General features: G+C 43.8%; 5 protein-coding genes across 6 annotated transcripts in view; 3 read left to right on the forward strand and 2 right to left on the reverse strand.

Annotated features, from left to right (window-relative positions):
* Positions 1-2,544: 2,544 nt before the first annotated feature.
* On the forward strand, positions 2,545-4,846 carry LOC124185683 (agrin). The gene is made up of 3 exons (XM_046576686.1): positions 2,545-2,703; positions 4,046-4,342; positions 4,481-4,846. Exons 1-3 carry the CDS (start codon positions 2,682-2,684, stop codon positions 4,537-4,539), a joined length of 378 nt encoding a protein of 125 aa, XP_046432642.1. The 5' UTR covers positions 2,545-2,681; the 3' UTR covers positions 4,540-4,846.
* On the reverse strand, positions 4,642-7,974 carry LOC124185682 (F-box only protein 39-like). Its single transcript, XM_046576685.1, has 5 exons — positions 7,024-7,974; positions 6,740-6,819; positions 6,241-6,647; positions 5,511-5,672; positions 4,642-5,377 (listed from the first exon to the last, which is right to left on the reverse strand). The coding sequence occupies exons 1-5, from the start codon at positions 7,333-7,335 to the stop codon at positions 5,058-5,060; spliced, it is 1,281 nt and encodes a 426-aa protein (XP_046432641.1). The 5' UTR covers positions 7,336-7,974; the 3' UTR covers positions 4,642-5,057.
* A 154-nt stretch (positions 7,975-8,128) lies between these two features.
* LOC124185679 (platelet glycoprotein V-like) lies at positions 8,129-11,174 on the forward strand. Its single transcript, XM_046576682.1, has 8 exons — positions 8,129-8,327; positions 8,407-8,557; positions 8,640-8,711; positions 8,782-8,925; positions 8,996-9,383; positions 9,592-9,851; positions 9,921-10,278; positions 10,508-11,174. Exons 1-8 carry the CDS (start codon positions 8,129-8,131, stop codon positions 10,517-10,519), a joined length of 1,584 nt encoding a protein of 527 aa, XP_046432638.1. The 3' UTR covers positions 10,520-11,174.
* Positions 11,175-11,181: 7 nt separating this feature from the next.
* On the forward strand, positions 11,182-14,014 carry LOC124185680 (cysteine sulfinic acid decarboxylase). The gene is made up of 8 exons (XM_046576683.1): positions 11,182-11,327; positions 11,885-12,069; positions 12,460-12,754; positions 12,822-13,010; positions 13,090-13,154; positions 13,221-13,410; positions 13,478-13,647; positions 13,766-14,014. The coding sequence occupies exons 1-8, from the start codon at positions 11,196-11,198 to the stop codon at positions 14,010-14,012; spliced, it is 1,473 nt and encodes a 490-aa protein (XP_046432639.1). The 5' UTR covers positions 11,182-11,195; the 3' UTR covers positions 14,013-14,014.
* A 33-nt stretch (positions 14,015-14,047) lies between these two features.
* LOC124185678 (semaphorin-5B) overlaps positions 14,048-19,499 on the reverse strand; it is an 86,005-nt gene continuing 80,553 nt past the window's right edge. For both annotated transcript variants that reach the window (XM_046576679.1, XM_046576681.1), the window contains 6 exons: positions 19,028-19,394; positions 18,539-18,618; positions 18,078-18,392; positions 17,488-17,950; positions 17,016-17,224; positions 14,048-16,930 (listed from right to left, as the gene is read on the reverse strand). In XM_046576679.1, the coding sequence (XP_046432635.1) occupies positions 16,724-16,930; positions 17,016-17,224; positions 17,488-17,950; positions 18,078-18,392; positions 18,539-18,618; positions 19,028-19,394 (1,641 nt within the window). In that variant the 3' untranslated portion in view covers positions 14,048-16,723. The remainder of the gene's footprint in view (positions 16,931-17,015; positions 17,225-17,487; positions 17,951-18,077; positions 18,393-18,538; positions 18,619-19,027; positions 19,395-19,499) is intronic.

The following is a 19,499-nucleotide window of genomic DNA, read 5'->3' on the forward strand; positions in this document are numbered from 1 at the left end:
TGCGGTAAGAGAGGATATGAAAAATTGGAATAACCTTGACTATCCACGCAAGTTGTCAACAACGTATCCCTCGGATAAGACCACCTATCCAATTAACTGCGTACCGCATACTTGCTGCATACACTTCGCGGTACGACTGCCAATTAAGTTTCTCAAACCGTAATTGGAGGAGCAGAAGACCGCAAAGGCACACTTTTAACATTTTATTCTCTAACGTTACAATTGATTATAAAGTTCAAGATAAGTAAGCTCTAGTACTTCTAGATAGGATAAAATTAAACATGTTAGCCTCGTAGCTAGGACGTCGTCACGGATCTTTTCTCATCGCAAGACCATCTGAATAGGAGATCATCGCAGATATAACAAAAAAAGAATTATAAAATTACAAAACCGGAAATCGAAGTTGCAGCAACAAGATGAAGATGCTAGGAGAACCGGGAGGGTAAAATTGCCAAAGCTGAGCTGATCGCCAATGGCATGATACGCTCACAATCAGTTTCTTACGTGTATAAAATTGATGCAAAAGCGAGATACGCTTTCGTATTTATACTTCAAAATCTCCAAGATCCGTGCGACCTTGATTCTCGAGATTCGATTACCGCGGAAAAAAGTTTCAGAGTCCGGAGCATTTTCGTTTGGCTTGTATTGTATACCATTCCAACGTGATCATAATACCGATATCCGACCTCTGCTTCGCGAGTTGACTTATGACCGGTTGAGAAGTTTATGAACCATGCAGTATCGCTGATTTCAATCAATTGTACTCGATATTGAATTCAGAATAGGTAATGTGTTTCGAATAAGGCGATTATTTATGCGCATAGATTTTACACATGTGCCAATTTGTCACGCCTGATCGCCATGCAGCACAAATAGTGTTTTTTTTTTTTTTTACTTCTTCATTACGTTTTCCCCTCGAGGGTAGATAGCTCATTGCATTGTCATGCTGGATTCCAAAGCCCAGCTAGACCCGTGCCATGCCTTTGACATAATCTGTAACAGATCTCGCGGTGAACAAATAAACAAAGCGATCTGTTTGAAATGGAAACGAGCAATCGAGGTCGCCTTATTCATACCGCTGTTCTGCCATGCTCACTATATCCGAATGCGAATGCTCGTTTTACACACTCGCAAAAGTTATACGATCTAAATTCTCCCTAAATCTTTATCATCGTTCATCAACTGGCTCCATACTCGATTTTCTTTACAATTATTACAAGAGACTTGAGTTTGATACTTGATTCACGCGCGAAACGGCCATGAATTTGAACTCTTCAGCTTTATCTATCGTTAAAATCGATGGTGTTTCATTTATCACTATTCACAATACACGTATTTGTACAGGTACACAAATATCTCTGGGTGTGAAGCCTAGCGGCTACAGAGATTTGTTTTGCTGGTATAATCAATGGACCGGAAGTACGTACGCTGACCGTTTCCGGTAGCAAATTCGGGTCACCCGCGCCTGAAAGACCGGGTGTCTACCTACCGACATCCCAGGTACAGCTGCGATTGTTTGTCTGTTTGTTTCGAATCAGGTTCCGTTGCGGTTTAAATATTATGTATACCTTTACTCACACCTGTATAGAACGACACCATGGGCATATAAATATCGGGAAATTGATGCTTGCGAATTTTTTACCGCGAACGTTAAATCACGACGCGACGATCTATTTACTGCGCAATTACTGAAGCTCGCGAAGCGTTGTAAACCACAGTTTTACGTTACTGAAAAGCGCAAGTGTAATAATAAAATAATAAGTTAGATAACGATGATGCGATAATGCTGTAATCGTCGACGCGTGCACCATATTTCACGATGATTTTGATGCACAGAGAACTGAGTTTTTTGCCAGAATTTTGGTAGGTACCCTTGAATGCAGAGTCTACCGTGGCTCTAATGCTGGTTTGACAATGACGATTTGCCTTTAGCAAATTTCGAATTTCTTGTCAGAGGTTCCTTGACCCAACTGATTTTTTTTTAAACCGTTAAAAAGAAAAGTCTGTTTCTGGGAAAATGCAGAATGTCAGGATCGAACGAGAAGATGCGAATAATGATTCTAGATGCATGCGATGAAGCCCAAGCGGCAACGACACGTTTGGCACAATAGGACCTTAATGCCGGAGGGTCCAAGTACCCTCAAGTAGAGGTTGAATGGAGACGCGAAGAAAAAAAAAAAGAAAGAGAAGAAAGAAACAAATTCGGCGATGTGTAGGATAATTTGTTGGCAACTGGGACGTCGGACGGACTAGTAGATTTCCATCGCGTGATCTGTATTAATCTTACATAGGAGATAGAGAAGAGCCACTTATGTCTCTCAATGGGGATAACTGATAAATGAACAAATTGGCTCTGACGAAAGCGACCGCACGGCCGAATAAACGATCGTGGAGATCGCGGCTACGTGCCCCCGAGTAAGCAGTATTTTGCGGATCATTCTCGCCCATCAGCATCCGCACGGTCCTCGCGAGGCGCCTACGCTAGCAACACCGGTTGCGGGGACGTAATCCTTTGGTAAACAGGTGGGGATGAGCACCGACCCGGTCGCTTATATACGGCTGCCACAGACTTGATGGGATAGTCAAGACCACAATCTCCTTAGTTAACTTGCAATTCACGTGTTAAGAGATTCTATATACAGATATTAAAGAGAAGAAAAAACCAGTGAACGTCATTCATCATGAAGGTCACCCTTGCATTCGGTGAGTTGATGCACCGACAGAGCCGCTTTGCATTAAGAACCTACCGTGCATCCAGATGCAGCGAAAAGCGTCGACTTCCGGTTCGTCCGTTTTGCACGTGATATGAATAGTTTTCGGTCTCGGTATTTTTTTTCTCCCTGAGATCGAAGCGCTTCGACCGAATCGCCGTATAATTTTTTTGGGTCACGGTGCAATTCTGCAGCAACGTTTACAAACTACACGCCGCTTTCTCTGCGCACGAAATTCAGATTTTGTATTCTTAAGGTCGTCAATAAAAAAACTATTCAACTCCATATTCGCGCGGCGTTTAATATTATTTTTATTTTTTTGCCTTTTTTTTATCTCAGAAGGAGAGTACCAGACCTCCGGTTCATGGATTTTGCTGAAACTTCCAGGGGTGTTTCCTAGCCGTAATATATAGAGCTTCTCGCGTGTATTTTGATGCATTGGGCCGTTATTGATTCCGGTTAAAATCTATTACGATAATAGTTCAATGAGATTCAAGTGTGAAAGGATATATTATTATTTTAAAGCCATAGTAAAGTATAAGCTGCTAATTTTCTACAACTTAATTTATTGTCGACCGAGCGAAGGAAGACTCAATAGATGGAAATGTACATTAGAAGCTCTATATTTTCCACCAAGAAAACACGTCGAAAAGCTTCAGCAAAATTTGTGATCCGGAGGTCTGATACTCTCCTTATTAGTGGAAAGTAACCGGACTGAAGACGATCACAGTTGTCTTAGGTAATGGCGATTGTCGATCGGCTGTTAGCCTTGATCAATCGGAGTATTAATTTTCCCGTAAGACTGTACATACGACGCGTTGGCGAAAGATGTGCGATATTTCACATGTACGTTGGCATAATTATTACAAGCACACAACGTCCGCGATGCAAACATCGTACATACCTGGCATGGTACATGCGCGTAAAGACACACAAGGCATTGCGTATATCCTTGGAGAGAATTATCGGGGTCGACGTGACCGTCGCTGTGACGAGCAATTATCCTGTTGAGCGGGGTAATCATGCAATAGAAAATTCAAACGAAAACACTTAATGGCACAATGTAGTTGGTGTAGGAATTGCAGTGACATGGTCACGCAGGGGGAACGGAATAACATGACGCGGTGACCTCTTCGCTTTCTACACCGATGATTTAACAGATAGACGATAATTTGTGACCGTGTCGCGAACGAGCATCGATTATTAGCGAGTGCGAATATCATCTCGGCGAAAAGACTGGAAAGACTGGAAAGACTGGAAAGACGGGTTTTTTTCAACTCGACTCAACTTCTCACTTTTAACGTCACATCATTCGTTGTCCTTATTTCGCACAGTTCTATTGTGCGCCTGCGTCGTCTACGCATTCCCTTCGGACAAGGACCCCAAGGCGGCACCTCCCAAGGAGGCACAGGACCCCAAACAGGTCAAGGACCCTGCCACCGCCTCCAAGGAGGTTAAGGACGCCATCAAGAACGCTAAGGACGCCAAGAAGACCAAGAAGGAGTGCGCTAAGAACTGCCCACAGCAATATGATCCCGTCTGCGCTCACCTTCCTACCGATGTCAACGTCAAGCCGATCACCTTTGGAAGCCAGTGCGCCATGGAAGTCCACAACTGCGAGTCTGGAGCAAGTGAGTGCACTATAATTACTGTTGAAAATTTGAGGCGAAAAAGTCTAGCATCGGTGTCTAGATGCCTGGACAGTTTCATTTCCCTTCAACGAAACTCATGCTTACTCCCATTCACGGTACACAACTCTTTTATTCCAGAACTGGTGGTGAAGAACAAGGGAGAATGCGCTGGAGCTGGCGGCGTCAGGCTGTCATAATCGACGTCTTCGATATCCGCACCGGGCAATATCCTGAAGAGTATTATTTACGATATACGAATAATATCATTATATAACTATATACCGAATTGAAATCGCACGATAATAATCGTCGTTAATATGTATTGTATACTTAGCTTTCACCGGATCGCGTATATTATAATATATGTATATGTTAAATAACGTACATATCATGCATTTAACACTAACTATGAAACCATAGCACAATTATACCTGTTCTTCGTCCTCGTGTACAAAATGAAAAAACCGTATCGAAATCTGACTAATATACAAACATGTATTCATACAATTGCGTTATACTTTCACTTTCCTACACACCCGGAATGTCCGGCAGCAGCCGCATATCAATAACGTTACAAAGATTAAAGAGTCGAGCTGCTCTATTCTCAATACTGAAAACCCGTTCGCCGGCAGTAAATAAAATCTTACAAAATAAAAAGTCATATAAAGAAAAAAAAATAGAAAAGAAAAAAGTAAATAAATTCTGAAAACCGTAATCACAGCATCGGCACAAGACGAACTTCGGTCTTTGCCGAAACTCTGCTCTGCGCAGTGAGGCGATTGGTTTTCAGGAGCTGATCGATCTCCTCTTCGCTTCCGCACCAGACGGTTAAGGTGACTCGTTGAAGATTCTTAGCACTGTGCGGCTTGTCCAAGAGATTGTAGAGCGTTTTAACCGCCTCTGAATCCATGGGACCAGAGAGGTGCAGGGTCTTCAGTTTCTTTAATCGAAGTGCTCGTGAGATCATTTCAGCTGTCAATTTCTCGGCCGTTACACCGACGCCGGAACGTTGGCTCAGAGACAGCGAGAGATGCTCTGTTCGTGGAGATGTCGCGTCAATTTTGACACGAAAAATTATACCTAACTCTGGGGATGATTTCCTCATCTTGTGGAGGAATTTTATGGATCAACCACGGTTTTGAATTAGTAGGTTAACGGAACCAATTACCTAGGGTGTTACGGTACTCCCTGAGAAGGAGTTCCAGGGTCGGCGTCGTGTCCCAGTACTCCGGGTTCTGGTTCGACATCTCGTCGTCGAGACTCAGGGCAGCCAGCGGCATTCCTGGCTTGAGAAGGCTGCTCCTCCACCCTGCGTTCCTGTTTCCTCCCTCTGGAACCAGTCAAACTTGTATTACGTCGCCGTTGACTGACTGCCTGAGGACGTCGAAGAAGAGTTGAGGGCCGCGGACACGTAGTCTGAAATACGAAAAGTCGAACGGTGATTCGCAGGCTTTTTCTTAAAGCGCGTGTATTAAGCCACTTTCTTACCTATTTCACACACGTGTCCGAGGCCTCAATTAACGCGCGGTGGTAGATTCACTTCGATCATACGGTGATTTTATCGAGCACGCATTGTGTGACGATTGCATTTCCGAACAAACTTGAAGTCCTCGAGGACTCCTCGAGCCCACGATTCGCTAGCAACTGTGGATTTTCTCTTTTAACTTGATATTTTTCGTTAAATATATATGGAATAAAATTCTTCCATAAACCAATCTCGATTCAACTAGCCTAATAATTTTCGGCTATTATATGATATAGTAGAGCAAAAATTCCATTTCCTTACAAATTGAACTGCGATAAGCACTCGAGAAATTTGCAGAGCTATGCGCGCGCAAAACGCAATTCAAATTGAATCGAAGGAAAATATTGCACGTCGGTTGCATTTAAATACCCACCTATGGTCAATTCGACCCGAAGAAACGGACATCTAGAGGATAGAGTCCTCCACGCCTCGTCCTCGAGGTTTGGCAGCTCGGGGCCATCGTCCTCTGAGCAAAGAATGGCTAGCCTCCTGAAACAGTCCGCCAAAGAGGTTCCGAGAACGTCAAGTAGCCTGCAGCTGAGACACCTGTAATCGATGCGCAGAAACGCCAACTTCCGGAAGTTGCCCATGGCGACGATGTAGTCGTCCGACGATACGGTGATCCTGGAATCTGGCTGATCGAATGTACCCGATAAGAGAAGAGTGTGCAGCGTGTTTCTGGCAGCGTCTGAATTTCCCGCGGCTGAAACGAGCTTCAGTCCAACTTCCCAGGCGCAGTCGATGTCTTGGAGGTCCAGGATGCGAAGTTCGGTCTGCGCTCTGCAACGAAAATCATCTTTTTACCGTGATTTCTGATCTATTTCACTTCGTTTTTTGCACTTTGCTGCTGATAAGGTGGAAAGCAAGCTAACCGAATCAACTCCGCGAGCATAGCGGCCATTCTTGCCTTTCCTTCGGCCTTGCGTTCACTCTCGAAAAGCAGATCGTTTACCTGAAAAATAAACAAATCAGTATAAGTGGAAATGAAAGTGGAAATCACTTCATTTTCCAGGGGCGAATGCGGAGCTGCAGACCGTGATAAGATCGGTGTCCGAGAAGTCAAGACCCTCCACATCCACCAACTGAAAAACAAAATTCTATTGGATGGATTTAAACGATGAAATTTATAGTAAGTACGATAATTTTTATCGCGTACGTGAATCTCGCGCAGCAAGGCGTTGCTCGCAAGGACCTTCAGGACCTCCGAAACGTTCTCAAGGTAGGCCTGCAGCGCGGGTCCTTGGGCAGGAGTCCAGCACCTGAGTCTGAGAAACCGCAACTGAGGTCCGAATCGCTCGGCGAAAGCTTTCTCCTTCGCCACGGTTTCCTCGCAGGAACCATAAAAAATCATTTCACGTTGACGCCAGTTGCCAGGCCATGAAAAACCCTCGCTCCACGTTCTGGAACGAAATTCATTAGGAGCAGATGGATCGTGATCGATTTTCTGTTTCCTCGTCATCGATTTCATTCATTTGAATATTTATGAGTAAAAAATCAATCAGGGACCTGTTAACCAAGCTTGCGTTAAACTTGTCTCGATCGGGAAGATAGGTAAAAATCAACGCCAAAGCCACGTATGGTAATTTGCCCCAGTCACCCGTGGGATCTACCGCTTCATAGTCAGTCTCGTCGGTTTGATCGGACATAATTTAACCGATTAAAAATAAAAATGGCAAACACAAAATTACGCGAAATTTAGAGTGTTGTGTATATCCGTGTATAAAAAGACTATGAACGAACGTAGCATCGCATCGGTCTTTTAGATCATCGATTCATCGTTGCCTCAGAAAACGCAGATTTCACACATGTTTAACATTCAGTGATATTTTCGAATACCATTTCTTGCGGACAGTAGTTATTTTTAGCAATGAGAACATAATTTGTTTAGACGAAATTTAACCAGTGGAGAGCCTTGAATTTTTTATAAAAATTGAATCTTCTATATCGCAAATTGATCGTACAAAATTGAGGACTGTGAGTGGTTTGCATGCTGTTAATAATACCAACGAGCTAATTCCGGAGATTGATTCGTGAAGTTGGTCTGACCGATTACGAATCGCGGGTGTTGAGCAAAACACTTTAAGTGCTCCGTTTCGTTGGTGACCAATTGTTGTTGACCCTTCAATTACCGTAATTACCTTCGTTATTAATAAACGGATAATGAGGATGCTGCCAGTCGTCAGTACGGTTGTAGCAACCCACGCAACACGTTGCAATCGACTATTTTCTTTATACAGACCCGTTGAGCAATTGTCAAAGCGATGGATCTCAAGTTCCTGTTATTGTTAGCGATAGCCTTGAGGACCGCGCTTACTTCCGTCGGTAAAGTTTGCATGGAAACCGCGACCGAGTGCGCCGAAGTCAGCATTGAGGAGGTGGCGACGACCGTCGTAAACCTCGAGGAACTTGAGAGCAAAATATCTCGACTTGAGAGGAGACTGAGAGCCGTAGAGCAGCCAGGTAAGCTCGAATTAAGTTTTGGTCTAACGTGATAATCGGGACCGAACCGCAAGTCCATGATCCCTTGATTATTATCCAGTGTGGCAGATCAGCGGAAGACCCGATGATTGGGAAGTCTGCGCCGAAGGTCCGTGCAGATGCAGGCCGGAAACGAGGTCGATATCCTGTTGGGGGAGAAATTTTTTGGACGTACCACCAACGCAGCTGGTACCAAACGACCTGCTGAAGTTGTAAGTCCCGGAAGTATCTGTTTGGTAAGAGATGGTGGTAGTTGAAGGCAAAAGGGTGCATCGCATCGCATCGATATTTCAGGGACCTCGGAAGCAACCAGCTGACGGCCCTGCACAGGGACACTTTCTTGGACTTGAGGCAGCTGGTTCATCTGTGAGTTTTGCGGAATGGCGGAATGACGGTGTCGGGAACGCTGACGAAGGCTTGTAATTATAAATTTCAGAGACTTGAGTGACAACCAGATCGAACACTTGCCGCTGAACCTCTTCTTCTCTCTTCACGCTGTCACGCATCTCAGACTTAGCAACAACATGCTGCGGGAGCTACACCGGAACCAGCTACTCCGGATGCGTCGGCTTCACATACTGTGAGTGTTGGTGATGATTCGTGAGTCCAGCCGGAGTTTAGGAGTGTTTTTATTTCGCTCCATGTTACAGCGACTTCTCCGCCAACAAGCTCAGCACTCTTCCCGCGACGCTCTTCCTGACCACGTCAACGTTGGCCATTTTGGATCTCTCTTCCAATCGCATTGTTGCCTTGCCTTCCGGCGTTTTCAACGGTTTGCGTGACCTGGAGGAGCTGCTACTGACCAACAACCTTCTTACCACGCTGCCCGGAACGACCTTGCAGGATTTGAGCAATCTGGTTTCCCTCAGACTCGAGGAAAACAGACTGGAGCACTTGCCCGTTGAGTTTTTCGAGGCCCAGATCCACTTGAGGGAATTGAACCTTCGGGGGAACCAATTCACCCGAATTCGCGACGGGCTTTTCAAGCAGTTGTCCAGTCTGGTGGTGCTGGAGTTGTCGACCAACAGAATATCCCGTGTAAATACCTTCATTTCATGTGAACCGAGAAGATAGGCGGTCAGCGAAATTTTTAATGCCGTGTACAAGCGTCATTCACCGAAGAACGTGTTTCGCGCTCGATCGCCAAACATAGTGTTTCATGTCAAGATAAACTGCTTCTGCATCTAAGCAACGCCGACTTTCATTTTCGCTTTTCACCGGCATTAACTCACCGCTCTCCTTGCAGATAGACTTGAAAGCCTTCGAGGGTCTGACCTCATTGAAGGAGCTTCAGCTCGGTCACAATTTGCTAAGGACTGTGTCCCCGGGATTGTTCATGCCCGTTGGATCTCTAGATCGTCTGGTATTATACGCAAACGGATTGGCGGTCCTGGAGGCTGGAACCTTCAAGGGTCTGACGAACCTGACGATTCTCCTGCTGCACGCGAACCACCTGCGAGTCGTGCATCCAGATCTCCTTCAGGACACGCCAAACCTGCGAAAGCTGTAAGCGGAAAAACTGATCGAATTAGTAAGATGATCCCTGATATTCTGAACCGAGATCCTCCCTCTCAGCCAACTGGAGGCCAACTATCTGTCCTACTTGCCGCCTCGTTTCCTGGACGGGATTCCCAGCATCCGTCAACTGCGGCTGGAGCGTAACCCCTGGCACTGCGACTGCAGTGCTGCCTACCTTTCGACCTGGCTTCGCAAGCGGTACCTTGCTGGTCCCAGGGGAAACCACTTGGCCAGCAACAAGTCCAGCTTCTGGGAGTATGGCGCCGGCGCCGTTTGCCGAGGTCCCGGTGCTCTCGGTGGGAGACTCGTCGTCGAGCTGTCCTTTCACGAGCTCTGCGAAGGTCAGTGGGCATCCATGCGAGGTCTGGTGCCTCGATTACCGGTCGAATCGCCCACGACCACCTTACCGTCCACCGTAAGTTAGGCAAAGAAAGATAAAGAGCGAGAGCTACTCACCAGTTTTCAGACACTATCCGCGTTCGATTTACAAGTAGAGCTTATCGCGCCGCCTTGAGAATGGCAACTTGCTCGGCACCTTGTACATTGTACACTCATATTCGAATCCGTCACTGTAGCGCCATCTATTCGAGGATCTCGTTTCATTCCGAATATCAACATCCAGTGTTTCTTTTGAACTGTTGCAGGTGCTGCATTGATCTGAAAGTATAGTTATTAGGAATTAAGATCTTCAAGATTCGAGATTCTAAGGTATGTGTATGAGACTTGATCGGTTTTTGGATTCAAATGTTGCTAAAATAAAATGAAAAAAAAAATAAAAAAAAGGAAACAAACAAGAACGTACGTATAATAAAATTCTAATACCTACTCATTATGGGCATATACAATGTGATTACCGATCATAATAATACACGTGTTGTCCAGCCGATAGCATGCTCGATGTTTAATCCGTTTCTGAACTATTAGATGTAGGTATAGAATAGGTACTTGAGATTCGACGCGATTGGCATTGGATATATTTCTACGAAGAGTTTAGATAAGCCGCGGCACATGAGCTAGTTTTCAGATTGATTGTTATTGTACCGGAGGCTGATCGTCGGGTTGCGTCTGGCGAATTTTTGTATTTCAAATCTCATTTTTCATCCACAAACCAGCATGTATAGTATTATCGCTTACGATTCAAATATATCAATTATCGCGGATAGTGGAATTCTCGAGTAAACTCTATGGTGAATAAGTATACATCATTCCCACCGAGCGCTTACGGGCGGTATTTCTACTCGAGAGCTGTCGAGGCTGCTAAACTAAAGAAGTGGGAGCTACCGTCACTCAGAAGTCACAGACCTTTCAGGTTTGTCAGGAAGAGCAGTCGAGATGTCGTCTCAAAGCAATAATACGACGCTCAAGATTCTTCAGGACATCGTAAAAATCATCGTCGATGAAAACGTCCTTGAACCACCCGAAAATCATCCCGTTGTCGAGTTTCTACAACCTGAGGAATTGAAGGTGAGCGATACTCGCACCGGTGCATTCGAATTTAAAAATTTTAAAAAGCGCGCATAACGTTCGAATCCGTGTGTTCGCGCCTTATTTTCAAGTTTAAATTCTTTACAACCGATCAAAGTAGTCCGAAATTTTTGGGACGACAAAACAGATAATGTTTTACGTTTCTAACATCGTCTGAATTTTCTTTGAAAACCAATGTACAGTTACGCGTTAATTCTTTCATTAGTACAACAAACTTGAATGGAAAGAAACTACAATTCACGACAACAATCGTTCGTTAGGGTCAGTCATTGCTCCGCTACTTGCGTCCCCATTACGGACCAACAGTAATGTAGTTTGCATTGATTTACGACGTCGCAGATATCATGCGTCACACCCGACGTTGTACGTTGATAATGTTCTCCGCTTTCTTTACGATGGTAGCGTTACGCAGCAATAAGCTTACAGATCGTTGGGATATCGGCAAACTCTGTACATTATATGCGTGGTAGGCTTTCCTGCCTCGATCTACAAGGTCAGACTTTACCCGATCCTGTTTTTCACACATCTAAACACAGAATGAGCTGTCCGTGGATCTGGGCGAGGATGGGACGAGTCATGACGAGCTGGACAAGGTGCTCAGACAGATTGCCCGCTACTCAGTGAAGACTTCGCATCCAAATTTCCACAATCAGCTCTATGGCGGGGTTGATTCGTACGGCTTGGCCGGAGCTTGGCTGACCGAGGCCCTCAACTCGAGCCAGTAAGCATGTGTGGTTATTGCTTTAGGCGGCGATGCGCCACTCTGTCAAGGAGCCTTTTAGGTAGTGAAAAAACCGATTTGCAAGGATTTTGTAGTACGTAATGGTCATCACTGTGACTACAACTTGTTGACGTAGCAAGAAGCAATTCACATTGTTCCTCGTTGACGAATGGACAACGTGGTGTTGACGTGAACTTCTGGCAACTGTGCGAAGTCCATTTTCTCAAAATTTACTGATAAGTGCATCTTGCTACTTTAGCAAGTCAATGTCCCGGTGATGGCCTCCGCGTACTGTAAATTTCATACGGATCGGTATGCTCACTGCTTGAAGGTCTATTTTCCTCTCACCTTACTTGGAAACTTGAATGACTTCAACCGACGCAATTCTAGGTACACCTTCGAGGTGGCTCCGGTCTTCACTCTCCTTGAATGCGAAGTTCTTAGAGTCGCTTTGGCCCTCTTCGGGTACCCGAAGCATCCCGAAGGCGACGGGATCCTGTGTCCAGGCGGTAGTATCGCCAACATGTATGGGATGGTTTTAGCTCGGTACAAAAGGCTGCCGGAGGTGAAGACCAAGGGTCTGAGCGGGTCACCGCCACTCGCCTGTTTCACAAGCCAGGCTGCCCACTACTCCATAAAAAAAGGGGCCCATTGGCTGGGTCTGGGAACCGAAAGCGTCTACCAGGTGAGATGTGATAGAGCGCCAGGAAGACTGATGGGTTCAGAGATCCATAAGGTGCTTTTTTTTACAGATAAAAACAGACGACAAGGACCGCATGCTTCCAGGAGAATTGAAGAAAGCCATTGAGCAGGCCAGAAAAGATGGAAGGCTGCCGTTTTTCGTCAATGCAACGGTAGGCACAACCGTGCTGGGCGCGATTGACCCGTTGAATGAAATCGCTGAGATCTGCAAGGCAGAGAACGTTTGGTTGCACGTTGACGTGAGCATTGAACAACAGTTTCAGGAATAAACAGATCATTGAATTTTCACAGTATAATCAGACTTCGTAATTTTTGTAGGCCTGCTTAGGAGGGACTCTTGTTCTATCCGGGGAACGTCGGGACCGACTGATCGGCGTGGAGATGTACGTTCAGAGAGAAATAAGTACCAGCTCTCCTTGTTCCAAGGTCATGAAAATTTCGTTTTCCAGGTCAGACTCCGTTTCATGGAATCCGCACAAGCTGCTAGGAGCTCCACTGCAGTGTTCGTTGTTCCTGGTGAAGGGCGAGGGTTCTTTGCACAAGGCGAACAGCGCGGCGGCGAATTACCTCTTTCAGCAAGATAAGTTCTACGACGTCTCTTGGGACACCGGAGACAAGAGCGTTCAATGCGGTCGCAAGGTGAGTTGAAGAAACCGGTTCGTCAAATTCTGCGAAAATTGTGTACCTCTAATTATCGATTCGACAGGTTGACGCCCTCAAGTTGTGGCTGATGTGGAAAGCCAAGGGCACCAATGGACTCAGGAGAGCTGTCGACCATGCGGTTGCGGCGGCCAGGTACTTCCAAAATCAGATAGCAGCTCGCCGTGGATTTCGCCTTGTCATCCCTGAGGCAGAGTGCAGCAGCGTTTGCTTTTGGTGTGTAATTATAGACCATCCCTGAACCAGGGATTTCACTTGTCTTTCTGACCGAAAAGAAAAATAAACACACTTAGAATTTCATCATAATTATTTCTCGTTCTTCTGTGTTCTGTAGGTACATTCCACCGAGCATGAGAGGCCTCGAGGAGACGGATGAATGGCGAGAAAAGCTCTACAAGGTGGCACCGAAGATTAAAGAACGGATGGTCATGGATGGTTCATTAATGCTTGGATATACTCCTCTGAGTCACAAAGGGCTTGGTAATTTTTTCAGGATGGTCGTCACTTGTACTCCTGAAGCCAAAGAATCTTCCATGAATTTTGTCATACAACAAATAGAGAAGTTCGGTCAAGATTTATGATATTTAGTAGAGTTATTGTTTTTTTCCCCCTAATGTATGTGCGGGAAAGCATAGTTGAGATTAATATTATACCGCGTAATAAACGAGTGATGAGATTTCGTCGCGCTTAGAAGGGGCGAAACTTTAGAAATACTAATTACATACAACTTATTGTATACTTGTGTTTATAGCTTGAAAAATCTCTTATCAGGGAACGAATGAATTATGATTAAATATATGGTGACGATTAAAGCGGAAAATAAAATGCACGATTGTCTACATGAAAAATAAAGTCGCAATAAAAACTTCGTACATATAATTAGGGATGTATAAACGGCTAATACAGTTGGTAAGTATAAATCTTAAAGGTTATTATGAAGTTTTATAAAGTTAAATTGTGGCACCTGTGTAAATGTTCGCAAACATAGCGTACAGATCGTTATATAAATCAAATAACTCGTAAGGTTTACATATAGTATGTCATAATATAAAATGCTGCGTATATAGACATACGAGGTGAACGTGAAACGGGTGATATTAGATATTACACGAATCACATAAAAATGTCTATTTACGTATTAACGCTGGATTGATTCCACGATATTTAATAGGATTATTGAGATTTTCCGTTATACTCTACGTACCATATTCTCCGTTATGTTAACGCATGTATGTACTGTGTAATTATTAACTTACGGTGGTAAAAATCAATAACTGATCGGTCACTACGCCGCAATTACTTCTTTAGTACAATCAATAAGTGACTCAATATGAGTCATATCTCATCTTTCATGAGTCCACATAATATACTCATACGTATATGCACTATATCTAGAACACTAATAATACCTTAATCAATTATTTATTTAATATAATAATATATATATATGTATCTATAGATACATATATATATATATATATATATAGATATAGATATATATGTATACCTATCGGCTTAAGGCACCATTCAATTCATTCGCTTGTATATCCCTTACGTCCAAATGCATAATGCGGCACGTCATACGTTCTGAAAAAATAATTAATCACTAAACATATATGTACACATAAAATCCAGAGATGGCACTAAAATGTCACATTTCAATACATTAATTCGAAAAACGCGATTCTATCAAAATAATGATATACATGTATAATGTATATAATTATATATAAACTATTATAATACAATGTACGGTATTTACATAACAAATATATATAAAACGTTTTTCTTTTAATTTCTTGACTTGATCGTTAAATATAAATGTGTATATGCGTAATATATTAGGTGTCGCATTAAAATTTCTCGATTATCTTCGACGCGCACGTAATATTACGGGTATTACAATATTATAGTGATTTTCGCGAACCTTTATACAAATGTGTGGTTGAATGCCCGTGCGTTCCAGTCAATTAAATTGTAGTAGTTTCAATTCCTGTTTTATTCTCCACCTTGTTGAATTATTTCAATCTAATTTGTTTCAATTAACTTGATTTACTTGCTTTGTAGTTTTTGTTTTCTCTGTGCTTTCGTTAAAATATCTATCATCTTATTTTTTAGAATAGATTCGTATTCACACGAAAAAAAGTTAAATCAATTGGCAGTTAGAATTGAATTCCCAGCTGCCCGAAATACGATTTCGGAACTAATGCAAAGACAAGGCACCGGGAATACTTAAAATCGATCACATACTCCTTATGCTTGGTCAAATGAATTATTTGAAAGAACAATTATATCTCAATAGCGTGCAATGATCCTTTTAGTTTCGAAAGTTTTTTTTTTAATTACTTTTTCTTATTTCACTCATTGAATTCCACTATACTTATTAATTGACGTTCTTGCATTATTGAGCAACTGTTGATTTTCTTTTTAATCACTAGTTTAAAGTATTACATTAATTAACGATAATATTTTATATTAAACAAATAATTAAAATGCTACTGTTAATAAGGCACTTATTATTCCTAACTAATACCTCGTAACGGATATTCAAATGTGAATAAGAACATTTCTCGATCATGGGGAAGATTAGTGTAAGACCTTGAATTAAAATACTTTGAATAAAATATGAAACATATTTCGCCATGGAGACCGTATTCAGCCGTTAGTCATTAAAATATGTCCGTCTATAACCTAAGCCTATAAGCAAATACGCGATTCAACCATGTTTTAAATAATGAAAAATTAAATGACATCAGGTGTAACGAAATGTAAGTAAATACAGAAATTAACATGGACTAAAATGAAACAAAAGGAAATTGGTTCGGAATTACGCGAACGGAAGAAAAGAACAAAAACTGTATATAATGAAAAAATAAAAACGTTCATTTGTAAAATCTGCTATATAATATAATAATAAAAACAAAAATAACGGGGAAGGACAAAAAAAAAAACCGGGAATATCTGTTAACACTATAGAATAAACTTTTTTAAAAATCGAAGCCCACGCTCGTTACACATGCATAGATTTGTCATCGCAGGGCAAAACGATCCTTGTCTCGTTCCTCGATCATTGAACAAATATTCGGCTAATTACGTTTGAGACATTATCTCCGTCCAACTAGGTCAGGCTTCCGCATCCTCATACGGACTTTCCGTTGACCCATTTCCGCGTTGGATAATTGCCGAAACGCCATGCGTCATTTTGCACCCAATTAACCGCAAGTGCATTCTTGATCCTCGTTCCTCAAGTGTCATACTGCCGCTCGTTACTTGCGCGGCAATTTCTCGAATCTCAGTAATACTTGTCTTGGTCCAGGTCGGCCCTTATGTGCGGTTGTCCATGACTGTTCCTCTTCAGGGTTGCGGACTCGTAGTCCAAGCTCTTCGGGTACAACTTCGGACTTCCCAGTCCTCCGTTAACGTTGGGATTGTTCTTGGTGCGAAGCGTTCCGTTGCCGTTTGTGCTTCCAGAAAAACTTGGCTGGCGTTTGGTGTTCACCTGAAATTTGAACGTCGACGTTAGAGTCGAACGCTTACACGAAAGTGGAATGCACGCGTCATCAGGAACCAGCCGCGACCCTCACCTCCTTCAGGGGCACCGTAACGTATGGATTCTGCTTGCTGATGTAATGCGGGCTTCCCGGAACTCGCGGCTGCCGGCGTTTTTGGTAAACGAAGCATAGAGCTCCGGCCAACAGTATTCCAATCACGAAACCACTGATGCACCCTCCGACCACGGCTCCGACCGATATACCAGCAACATCGACGCTTCGCGGCAGGGCGTTAGAGATGTCTGAAAATAGCAACCGATTCAAGGGTACAAAGTTTCAGACCGCTGAAAAGTACCTCAAAGTTGTCCATCACTCTTAAAGAATGCAAAGATTAATAATTTCCTATTATTTTGATCAATTCCGTTGGGATAAGTTAAATTACAAAACTCCAGTCTTGCATTGAAGGTTGGCGTACCAGCTTAAACTCAGCATGCCACACAATTATCTGCCTGTCCACCATCGAAATCCTACAAATACAAAAATTACTAAGCAATTTTCCACCAACCATTGTCCATCCAGTCGACAGGACAGACTCTGGTTTCATGGGCGCGTTCAAAAGCGCAAGGTTCCTGGAGACAATGGCGTTTTCGGTGTTGTTGCCCCTCCGAATTGCAAGGAGTCCAAGAACTCCACTGATCCCAACCACGAAGATATTCGCAGCTCGGCATCTCGCAGGTTTCCCTTGCAGTCGAGGGCCCCTCGCAGCCGTTTTCCGCGTCTTCGTCTTCGTCATCGTCCAAATCCTCGTCCTCGTCATCGTTACCAAAGCTTGTCAAGCACTTCCTCGTCCGCCATCGAACTCCGATACCGCAAGATACCGAACACTCGGACCAGTCCGTCCAGCAGGACCATTGCCCTGCACCGCTGCTCTCTCGGCATGGTTGAATGTTGCAGAACCTTGACTGCTTTGAACTCTCACTCGAATCTGCTTCCGCGTTCTCGCAGAGTGGCGACTCGCATTGCCTTATCTATCGAGATAATTGTTATTTGTTTCAATTCTCATCCGGGGTCCTTGGACAACTCAATCTAATGCATCACTCAATATTTGTTTGTAATAGCTGGCAAGTGCAAATCAAAAATTAATTCCATTGTTACCCTGTGCTGAATGCCCTTCCCGCATGTTCGTGTACAGGTAGTCCAGGATGACCATTCGCCCCAGCCATCTTCCGAAGGTTCGCTCGGCCCAGCGCCCATGGCCTTCAGGCATGATCCATCAGAGTTGCAGTATCGTTCCTCTTTCGACATTTGGATACGAAGTCCAGACGGGTCTTTGGTCTGAACCCGACAGCTAAAGCGGTAACGTTTTTCCGTGTAACCGATAGCTGACACGGTAGAGTTTACCGGAAGCCACGGCGTCATTGCAGAGGATCGTTTCTCGTCCTCGCATTGATGCGTGTTACAGTCCTCGATCTGGATTGACAATTCGGACCAAGGATATACTTGATTATTCCAATTATTGTACGAGTCGCAAGTACCAGCCTCGACACTCGGTAATCAATTGTGTCAAGCCATCTGTATAAATGTTGCAATTTGTCATTGAACGAGGATTTGCTCACCTGGAAACCGCAGCCTGGACATTCCGCGCCACCGTCACTTGGCAAAGGATTATCACACGTTCGCCTTCTCGTACGAATTCCTGAAAATATAATGAAGCGAAAGTTACTTCAAGTGTATCAGAACTAGTGCTGTGAGACTAATTGATTAATCGGCAGCTTTGAGTGATCGTTTTGCCGATTAAACGATTAATCGACGATTTCGGTTAATTGTTTTTCCGACTAATCAATTAATCGACAGGCTCGATTCATTGAAGTTGCCGCATTAAAATTCTGCAGGTCAATCGGTATACGACTCGCAACTGACACTAAATTGAACGGTATACAACTCGATTAATCGATTAATTGAAAACCCGAAAACCAGAACACAGTTCAAGTTCTGATTAACAAGATTAAAATCAATTATTATTGGGTTCGAGAGATTTCCATATTGCCTTCGGCTAGTTGCGTCATTCGAATAAAATACTCGTAAAAAAACATGTGGATTCTCACCTCCCCCGCAAGGCCTCGAGCACTTGTCCCAAGGTGACCACTGTGACCACTGTCCATTTTTGGGAGGCGGCGCAGCCTTGGCGGGTGTTGGACAGGGTGGTAATTCGAGGCAGACGCTCTCGGTGTGATCGTATCCGACGCAAACTCTGCCGCCGAATGCAGGCGCGGGATTGCCGCAAGTCCTGCGACGCGTCTTCATTGCAAAACCGCAAGTTTGAGAGCACTCTGACCAAGCTGACCATGCCGTCCATTCGCCGTGCACCGTGCAGTTGGACACCCTCACCTTCGTTCCCACGCAACCCGCACCACCATGTTTTGGTGGAGGGTTATTGCATTCTCTCGTCTGACACTGGCACATATCGGTGCTCTACGAATATGAATTTTTAAAAAATTTTTTTAGGGATTTGTATAAATCTTTCTCCATGAAAATGAAGTTCGAGCTTGAGAGAAGTTGCGTTTCACGAGCACCTTG

The sequence above is a fragment of the Neodiprion fabricii genome, chromosome 6 (genome assembly GCF_021155785.1).
Source record: "Neodiprion fabricii isolate iyNeoFabr1 chromosome 6, iyNeoFabr1.1, whole genome shotgun sequence".
Lineage (NCBI taxonomy): Eukaryota > Metazoa > Arthropoda > Insecta > Hymenoptera > Diprionidae > Neodiprion > Neodiprion fabricii.